General features: G+C 41.9%; 1 protein-coding gene across 3 annotated transcripts; it reads right to left on the bottom strand.

Annotated features, from left to right (window-relative positions):
• Positions 1-440: 440 nt before the first annotated feature.
• Positions 441-9,526, bottom strand: LOC144542365 (uncharacterized). Of its 3 annotated transcripts, XM_078288827.1 has the most exons (4): positions 8,910-9,526; positions 2,781-2,839; positions 2,489-2,702; positions 441-1,735 (listed from the first exon to the last, which is right to left on the bottom strand). In XM_078288827.1, exons 1-4 carry the CDS (start codon positions 8,974-8,976, stop codon positions 1,662-1,664), a joined length of 414 nt encoding a protein of 137 aa, XP_078144953.1. In that variant the 5' UTR covers positions 8,977-9,526; the 3' UTR covers positions 441-1,661. The 3 variants fall into 3 exon arrangements, with proteins under 3 accessions (XP_078144953.1, XP_078144952.1, XP_078144951.1); XM_078288826.1 differs by having other exon boundaries at positions 441-1,720; positions 2,489-2,839; positions 8,910-9,515; XM_078288825.1 differs by having other exon boundaries at positions 2,489-2,839; positions 8,910-9,512.
• Positions 9,527-10,573: the final 1,047 nt, after the last annotated feature.

Raw genomic sequence — 10,573 nt, 5'->3', positions numbered from 1 at the left:
TAAAACAATTCAGCTTCCGAAAGTTTCTCATCAGCTGGGAATGTTATTTCCTACTATTACTGTGTCTATTGTAGTCTACTCTAATCTACTGTAGTCTTCATGGTCTTATAACATCTTATAACGCTACACGTCTTATCCAACAGTAAAATGAGCTTCAGTTCCTGGACCTTCCTCCACCAACATTACAAGCAACCAACAGTTAGGCAGTCAAAGGTCAGAGGTCACCGCACTCCGGCAGTAGATGGTACAAATACTCCTGTGAGCCTGGAAGGATCAGAAGAGATGGGGAAGGAAATTTAAAAAAGAATGAAGGAGGAACGTATTAGAAGAAGATTTTCCCCCCATTTCTTTTTATCTTTATGAAGACTGAAACATCTGCTTGACCCGATTTCACTTTCTTTTTAATGCAGCAAAAGAGAACACACACACACACACACAACTTTAAATGTATATATATCTTTATATATGTCTTTCAAACATATGGTAACAACAGAAACACACACAAGGCACTGACAGAGTGGACCCAAACACTGAGAGGTATTCATGTTAGAAAGTCCCGGTCTACTAAATGCATCTTGGCTCTAAGATCTTCATTAAATTTCATTATAATCATCACAAACTGAATCCACTCTTAAGCCGTATTCACACAGGACTGCTGCATGCGTACAGGATGACGCGCTGAAACACCGGCGGTGTCACTGAGCAACATTTTACAATTTGTTGCTTCCTGATTTAGCTAAACCTGAAGTTTGCACTGAAAATGCATCCGAAACTTTCCTCTGTAGTTTCCTCTGCTGCCTGTTTTCCAGGATGGGAGTGAGAGAGAGAAACAAATTACGTCTCTCTTTACCAGGAGATCGATTCGTACGATTGGCGTTATCAGAGGAAACTGTTTTCACCGAAGTACGGGAGGAAATTTGTGCCAAAATTTAAAACGTTACAAATTACAGACATGGCAGATTCACACTGCATTAAAATCACCAGTGATCTCCACAATTCTTACAAATCGCTAGACGTTCCCTGGTGATATTAGTTGTGTGTGAATAGGGCTTAAGAACCGATAAATTCATACAATTTAACATTTAACCCAGTTTAGTAATATTCCCAACCACACAACAGATTTCCTGTATTTTCCTAACTATACATTTCACTTTTCATTGTAAGAATCCATCGTTTTTAAAGCTTTTCGATACATTTTGTTGATTTATAATGTATATGGACACCACAAACAGGTACGGTACTGAGAGGTGTTGTTGTTTGAGTAATGTTTTATTAAATGGATAGGCTCCATTAAACATTTAGTCATGATCTTGTGCTTGTATTAAACAATTACATTATTATCTGTGTAAAAATATAGATGCATTTTTCTTGACTCATCTCAGACATCAAGATTTGAGGATTTCATAGGAATGCATTTTCCTGCAGCGTTAAAAATCAGAATCAGAACAACAGAAATGAAATTATCATATTAATATTAGGAAAACAAAACATTTTCATAACTAAAGGTGTCAGTTTGGGTGAAACTGCTCTTGATCCTCTGGGAACTTCTTGTCCTCCAGCCTGTTGGAGGTCAGGACGGTGCAGATGGACTGAAGGTGAAGGTCCAGTCAGGAGAATCGGGTTTTGTTTCATCAGGTCCTGGTCTGCAGGTTTCTGTCGTCTTATTTCCCTCCGGACAATTCTCCGGCGATATCGCCCAGAGTGTCCGTCAAACTGAGATCTGAGAAGGACGAAACTTAAAAGACGGGGAGAGAAGATACAGATAAAGAGTAAGACGAATGGAGAGTACTGAGCGATAATACAGCAAATAATTAAAACAACTCAATGTAGATTGGAAACAACAATAAGCAAATAATAAATGGGGATAAAGATGCCGCATCTGCACTGATAGATTTACAAGTGGAAGCAGTTATTCACATCGCTAGTTAGTCACATTATCAGCTATCCAGATGGGGGGAAAAAAATTATAAGAATGTGTTTGGATGTGCAAATATGTATTATAAGGTAATCACATTATTATTTGTAGACTGAAGATACCATAAAGAAAGAAGAGAAACAATATGTCAGTGACAACACCTGTATTGTGTTATAAACTGTATTGTCAGAGGAGACAGAAAGTTTCTTAACCGATCTGTGACCAGCGGCAGTACGTCAGCCATGTTGGTGGAAAAGGCTTTAATGTAAATATCACAGCTGGACCAGGAGGACTGTCGGTGTGAAAACATGTTGATTCATTCAGTAATATAATTAAGTGAGTAATAATAATCTGGATTTGTTTCCGAATTTAGGTTACTGTGGCATTTACTGCGAAACCTAGTCTTGTCCTAACCCTAGCCTCTTTCCAAGTCCTTTTAGCCCAATCCTCTTTATCTCTAGCCTCATTAGCCCCTTTACCCCTCGCTCCTTGAACCCTGGTATCCTAACCTCTTCATCCCCAGTCTGTGCTCCAAAGCCCTCTGAGTTGTACCTGAGCGCCCTCCATACGTACCTCCTCCATCTCCTCCATCTCCTCCTCCACTTCCTCCACTTCCCCCTCCACTTCCTCCACTTCCCCCTTCGCTTTCTCCACCTCCTCCTCCGCTGCTTGACTCCGGATTTTCAGTGAAGAGACCTGCAAATCCTCCTTTCTTCTCCTCGTCCTCTTTCTTCTTGTCGTCTCCAAATGATGACAAGAATCCTCCGATTCCTCCCTTCTCCTCCTCCTCCTCCTCTTTTTTCTTGTCGTCTCCAAATGATGAAAAGAATCCTCCGATTCCTCCCTTCTCCTCCTTCTCCTCCTCTTTCTTGTCGTCTCCTCCTCCTCCCAGGGCTTCCTTCACCTTGTCCTTGGCGAAGTCAGCTGCAGAACAACCAGGTCAAAGGTCAGAGGTTAGCACAGCATCAAGTACACACTGTGAGCTACAGGCCTCGGCTAACAGTGTTTCCAAATAAAAACAATATTTGCTTCGACCTACTCATTGAAATTGAGTAGCAGAAGTTTAGACAATCACAGGAAAGTGTTTGAAAGTCAATGTAGTCATTTTCCCAGATGGACCAATTACCTGATGCAGTAAACCCCGCCCATCTGGTACTCCGATTACATTAAAACAAATGCTATATTTGCAAATACTATTTAACCTAGAGGCAGCAACATGGCCTGCAGTTTGAAAGGCCAAACCCCTCGATTTGCATCTGCTGCAACCTCTTTGCTTTGTTAGGTTTCAACCTCACACTAGGGCTGCAACTAACGATTATTTTCATTGTCGATTAATCTGTCGATTATTTTCTCGATTAATCGATTAGTTGTTTGGTCTATAAAATGTCAGAAAATGGTGAAAAATGTCGATCAGTGTTTCCCAAAGCCCAAGATGACGTCCTCAAACGTCTTGTTTTGTCCACAACCCAAAGATATTCAGTTTACTGTCAGAGAGAAGTAAAGAAACCAGAAAATATTCACATTTAAGAAGCTGGAATCAGAGAATTTTGACTTATTTTTCTGAACCGATTAATCGATTATCAAAATAGTTGGCGATTAATTTAATAGTTGACAACTAATCGATTAATCGATTAATCGTTGCAGCTCTACCTCACACCGTAACATACTGCCTGAAATGTATTGGAAAGAGTCAGATACAGAGAGGTACAGTAACATCCACATCTTCATGATATCTGAAAGAGCTGCCAGATATTTTAGTTGGTAGAGAGTTTGAAGACGTGACACAGGTTGAGAACACATGGCACTGTACAGGCCTCATCCTGCTGAGCCCTAATCTGAGAAACACAGAATTTGCGCAACACAAAGCCAGCGAGCGTCGCACGAGCGTCGCACGAGCGTCGCACGAGCGTCTGCGGCAACGGATAGAAATTCGGTACAGGAAACAGAGTGAGGCGGCGGGGAGGTCTGAGGGAGACACGCCCCCATATTTCCGCTGTTGCTGCAGCGAATAGTCACCGACAAGGAAACCACTAAATAGTAAAAAGTCGAAATGGAGCTCTAAGTGAGGAGGATTTTAACAAGTTTATTGCTGTTGTGGAACGTGTATCTGGACTAGACGGTCTGGCTTGTTGGCCCGGAGGATTTGGGAACGGTCTGACGCATCCGGCCGGGCGACGCTGAGCTCCATGTGGCTGGAGAGGGAGACAGGAGCGTTTCTGTTTACGAGCTGCACACCTGTAGGATAAGGTGGATAAGCTAGTTCAGGAATCAGGAGTTTGACTATCACTGCGGGGGGTCTGTCCGGACACGGGACAGGAATTCCTTTTAAAGGGTTTATTCAGGTTCGGGGTGTACAGGTTTTTTTTTATGCATGTGGTCTGGAAGGGAACAGGCAGGAGAATAGGACATTACAATATTACATTATAAGTGCAGGAACTTACCAATTATACAATACATACATACATATATACATATATACATACACCAACGCTAAATTGGCAAAAATATTTCCTGATAGAAGCGATGCCTGTTATAGATGTAAGCAATCTTCAGCTGACCATTTACATGTTTTGGACGTGCCTGAGGCTGACTGAGTTTTTGGTCCAATGTATTTAAAACTCTTGAACAGGCCCTCAACACAAATATAGACCCCAGTTTTATTATTTTTTTTATTTTATCCTTTCTTTTCTTTCGATTAGTGACCATGACCAACATGGGATGGGGGGGTGAATCTTTCAATAGCCTTCGGGCCCCGTCGGGCTCGGGCTGGAATGCATACAGAGAACATCTTTACTGTATGAGATGGACTGAAGAACATCTTTACAGTTTGAGAAGAACAGAGAACATCTTTACAGTTTGAGAAGAACAGAGAACATCTTTACTGTTTGAGAAGAACAGAGAACATCTTTACAGTTTGAGATGGACTGAAGAACAGAGAACATCTTTACTGTTTGAGAAGAACAGAGAACAAATCCTAAATAAATCCTGGTTCTTCTCATTATTTCTCTTATTTATCACCGTCCGATGCTTCCTCAGTTCACAAGTAAACTCTCCTGGATCTTTATCTGCCCCCCATCCTCACGTTCTTTGTTTTGGAATCATACTTTGGCCCATTAGATATTACATCAAATGCGGAGGAGGGGCAAGAAAAGAGATAATTTCCAGGGATCGATTATCAATTATTTTGGGCTTCTCTTAATTTAATTCCTGTTTCACACTGTTCCACTGCCCTTTTTAAAATTCTGCTTTTATTTTGACTGTCAAAGGCACTTTGTAAACTCTTGTTTTGTTTTTAAAGGTGCTATATAAATAAGGTTATTATAATTAAAGTTATTATTATTATTATTATTAACTTCCAGTGTTCCCAGGTCCCCCTGCTGTGTTTAGGTTGTTCATTTTGCCTTGTATGGCTTTAGCAGTGCAGTCCCGCCACACTGCCAGGCCACATTCCAGACCAGCATTTCTGACGTGTTTCCACGTTGGAACAAACCGCTGTGAGGCAGAAAGACTCGAACCCCGAGCGGCAGGGAAGAGACGGGACAGGGACGAGCTTTGAATAACATTCAAATCGACTCGTCTTCCTTGTCGACTTTCCGCTCAACAGAAAACAGACTCGTCTCAGTCTCAAAGGACGCTGTCTGGCATCTAAACAGCTTTCACAGAAACCTAATCTGCTCCGTACAGCGGTTCATTAGTGCTCCAGGCCCGTGGTTTCAACCTTTTTGGCTCGTGACCCCTTAAAACAAAGCAACACCTAGACGTGGTTCAAGCAGTTCAAATATGTTTCCCAGGTGTAATGAGGCGACAGAGTGTTACTGAGGTCTGTGGTGAAAACAGTCAGGTTGTGTTTGTAATCTAGTTAACATCTCACTATTTGAAAGGTTTTGTCACCCTCCTTCCATCATTTAATTAAAGCTGATGAGAGTGGATGGAGGGGAAGGACGGGATCGATCCACAGCCCGTCGACTCGTTCAGCGCTGAGCGGAGAGGAATGTCACCGGACGGGTAAACCTGCAGGCTGAGGCTGACTCATACTGTCTGTACTGCAATACTGCTAATACTGCTATACTCTCTCATCCTGACTGTACTGCAATACTGCTAATACTGCTATACTCTCTCATCCTGACTGTACTGCAATACTGCTACTACTGCTATACTCTCTCATCCTGTCTGTACTGCAATACTGCTAATACTACTATACTCTCTCATCCTGACTGTACTGCAATACTACTATACTACTATACTCTCTCATCCTGACTGTACTGCAATACTACTAATACTACTATACTCTCTCATCCTGACTGTACTGCAATACTACTAATACTACTATACTCTCTCATCCTGACTGTACTGCAATACTGCTAATACTGCTATACTCTCTCATCCTGACTGTACTGCAATACTGCTAATACTGCTATACTCTCTCATCCTGACTGTACTGCAATACTGCTACTACTGCTATACTCTCTCATCCTGACTGTACTGCAATACTGCTAATACTGCTATACTCTCTCATCCTGACTGTACTGCAATACTGCTAATACTGCTATACTCTCTCATCCTGACTGTACTGCAATACTGCTAATACTGCTATACTCTCTCATCCTGACTGTACTGCAATACTGCTAATACTGCTATACTCTCTCATCCTGACTGTACTGCAATACTGCTAATACTGCTATACTCTCTCATCCTGACTGTACTGCAATACTGCTAATACTGCTATACTCTCTCATCCTGACTGTACTGCAATACTGCTACTACTGCTATACTCTCTCATCCTGTCTGTACTGCAATACTGCTAATACTGCTATACTCTCTCATCCTGACTGTACTGCAATACTGCTAATACTGCTATATTCTCTCATCCTGACTGTACTGCAATACTGCTAATACTGCTATACTCTCTCATCCTGACTGTACTGCAATACTGCTAATACTGCTATACTCTCTCATCCTGACTGTACTGCAATACTGCTAATACTGCTATACTCTCTCATCCTGACTGTACTGCAATACTACTATACTACTATACTCTCTCATCCTGACTGTACTGCAATACTACTATACTACTATACTCTCTCATCCTGACTGTACTGCAATACTACTAATACTACTATACTCTCTCATCCTGACTGTACTGCAATACTACTATACTACTATACTCTCTCATCCTGACTGTACTGCAATACTGCTAATACTGCTATACTCTCTCATCCTGACTGTACTGCAATACTGCTACTACTGCTATACTCTCTCATCCTGACTGTACTGCAATACTGCTACTACTGCTATACTCTCTCATCCTGACTGTACTGCAATACTGCTACTACTGCTATACTCTCTCATCCTGACTGTACTGCAATACTGCTAATACTGCTATACTCTCTCATCCTGACTGTACTGCAATACTGCTACTACTGCTATACTCTCTCATCCTGACTGTACTGCAATACTGCTACTACTGCTATACTCTCTCATCCTGTCTGTACTGCAATACTACTAATACTACTATACTCTCTCATCCTGACTGTACTGCAATACTACTAATACTACTATACTCTCTCATCCTGACTGTACTGCAATACTACTAATACTACTATACTCTCTCATCCTGACTGTACTGCAATACTACTAATACTACTATACTCTCTCATCCTGACTGTACTGCAATACTACTAATACTACTATACTCTCTCATCCTGACTGTACTGCAATACTACTAATACTACTATACTCTGCCTCAGACTTTAACAAAAAGAATACAAACAAAACTTTGTGCCGATATGAGAGTTTCCCATGTGACAGGAAGGCGATGGAAAGAAAAACACAAAGACTCAGATCTCAGTTTGTCCGGTCTCACAGACTGCAGCCTCAAAGAGCTGCACTGAACACCAAAACACTGAACACTAAAACACTGAACACCAAAACACTGAACGCCAAAACACTGAACGCCGAAACACTGAACACTAAAACACTGAACACTAAAACACTGAACGCCAAAACACTGAACGCCGAAACACTGAACGCCAAAACACTGAATGCCAAAACACTGAACGCCGAAACACTGAACTCCAAAACACTGAACGCCAAAACACTGAACGCCAAAACACTGAACGCCGAAACACTGAACACCAAAACACTGAACGCCAAAACACTGAACGCCAAAACACTGAACACTAAAACACTGAACGCCAAAACACTGAACGCCGAAACACTGAACGCCAAAACACTGAATGCCAAAACACTGAACGCCGAAACACTGAACACTAAAACACTGAACACCAAAACACTGAACACCAAAACACTGAACGCCGAAACACTGAACTCCAAAACACTGAACACTAGAACACTGAACACCAAAACACTGAACGCCAAAACACTGAACGCCAAAACACTGAACGCCAAAACACTGAACACCAAAACACTGAACACTAAAACACTGAACACCAAAACACTGAACACCAAAACACTGAACTCCAAAACACTGAACTCCAAAACACTGAACACTAAAACACTGAACACCAAAACACTGAACACCAAAACACTGAACACTAAAACACTGAACGCCGAAACACTGAACTCCAAAACACTGAACTCCAAAACACTGAACACTAAAACACTGAACACTAAAACACTGAAAGCCGAAACACTTTTGCACCTAAGATGAAGTTGGAATTGAATTAGAAATATATTTAGATTGCAAATATAATTATTCCATTAAGGGTATGATGTTCTCTGTGAAAAGCAGGAACAAAGAATACATGTTTGCTGCACACTGAGACTTATTCAGCTGACTGATCTGGTTTTAATCCTAATTTATGCAAATAAAATCGAACCTGAAGAGGCAGTGATGCAAAACGCATTGTTGACTCTCATGTTTTTACTTGTATAAATTATATATAGAAACTGATTAGTCATCTGAACAATGGTGTGAGTGAGTGGCAAACATTTATTCCATATTGGTTGTTGTTTGTTGTTGTTGTGTACTCACCCGCTTTATCCACAGCCATATCCACGAAGTCAGACTTCCCACCCAGCATCCCCTTGAGGAAAGACATGGCTGCCGCTCTGTTCGGAGTGTGTGGAGAGTGATGTGAGTGTGTTCGGAGTGTGTGGAGAGTGATGTGAGTGTGTTCGGAGTGTGTGGAGAGTGATGTGTGTGTGTTGGGAGCGTTTAGAGAGTGGTGTGTGTGTGTGTTGGGAGTGTATTTAGGGACGGTGGCGGTCAGTAACTCAGTCTTATAAAGGCTGGTATCCTCGCCCCTTCAGTCAGGCTCCCCGGGCTCACCCTATTGGCCGGTGAGGAAGCAGGTGTGGCTAAAGGGAGTCACCCGGGGCAACAAGAGAGGGAGGGATGGAGGGAGGGAGGGAGGGGCAGACGGAGGGCAGGGTCGACCTGTTTCACAGGTTTGAAGCTCTGGTTTGCTGCAGGTGGTTCCAGGTGTCAGAATGAGAGGTGCAAGAATCCTGAATTTTCTGTTTCGCATGTAAACAGACATTACCCAGTTTCCCCAGAGGCGAAATTACAGCTGAATTTAGTCTTATCTTGTTTCCAGCAGCCTGGTTTTACAGCAGAAATCCAAATAAACAAGTCGGCGGTTCGTTTTCTGTCTGAAGACTGACCGCAGCTTCTTCTGTTACCAGAATGAAAGGGCTTGCTGTAGGGCAAGGTAGGTAACAGTAAGATAATAAGAATGAAGTGTGTGTGTGTGTGTGTGTGTGTGTGTGAGAACTTGGCGAGTTGAGATGGAACGGTTGGCTCGCGTCCTGTCTCCTCCCTCTGTAGGAATTCTAAAAAGGCTGCATGACTCACTGTAATGACACACACACACACACACACACACACACACACACACAGAGAAAAACATCAGATTAGAGGCCAACTGCCCAGTGGTCCAGATCCTCTTGAGAAAACACATTTTTAACTCGGTCTTGCATCTTGTTCCTTCTCAGATTCACTCCCAGGTTGAAATAAGAAGTTTAAACTCTCTGTTGCTGCTGAAACATCAACACAGACTTTACAGTTTCCTGTCCAACCTGCTGCTGAGTCTCATGATGGAGGAACATGTAGAACTGTGTGTTAGTTAATAAAGTGTAAATCTGTAGAACTGTGTGTTAGTTAATAAAGTGTAAATCTGTAGAACTGTGTGTTAGTTAATAAAGTGTAAATCTGTATCAAGCAGCTAGAAGCAGAGAGCAGCTGAGTCAGCTTGTTGTGGTGTGGCTGTAGATCCATTCAGTAACGTTCTCAGTAAAAGTGAATAGTGTGATAAGGTGGATTTGGTTACTGTGACACAGTAAACTGTCTTGTCTTTAGCCCTAGTCTCTACTCCAAAACACTCTGAGTTGTAGCTTGAGAAGAGTCAGCTCAGTTAACCTGAACAAACTGTTAGCTAGCTAACTAGCCGGCAAACACACTGATGTTAATGTGAACACGCTAACGCTAGCTGCTACTAGATACGTTAACTTTTGTGTAAATCACATTTGTGCTTATTATCTATATTTCTTTCTCTGCGGCTGCATTGAGTTTCCCCAGAGAAATAAAGTTCCATGTAATTTACTGTAAAAACCAGTTACTCCAAAGAGCATTAACAGGCATTACCTGGTTTTATTTAGTATTTCTGTATGGGCATTGAGGGGGCTAAAATACTGGGC

Source organism: Centroberyx gerrardi, chromosome 15, assembly GCF_048128805.1.
Source record: "Centroberyx gerrardi isolate f3 chromosome 15, fCenGer3.hap1.cur.20231027, whole genome shotgun sequence".
Taxonomy (NCBI): domain Eukaryota; kingdom Metazoa; phylum Chordata; class Actinopteri; order Beryciformes; family Berycidae; genus Centroberyx; species Centroberyx gerrardi.
This window is presented reverse-complemented; position numbering and strand designations above follow the sequence as displayed.

Coding starts and splice junctions, on each gene's coding strand:
- LOC144542365 (XM_078288825.1), bottom strand. CDS start 8,976: ATGTCTTTCCTCAAGGGGATGCTGGGTGGGAAGTCTGACTTCGTGGAT. Junction 2,840..8,909: donor TATGGCTGTGGATAAAGCGG/GTGAGTACACAA, acceptor GTTGTTCTGCAG/CTGACTTCGCCAAGGACAAG. Junction 1,736..2,488: donor AGATGGAGGAGATGGAGGAG/GTACGTATGGAG, acceptor CCGTCTTTTAAG/TTTCGTCCTTCTCAGATCTC.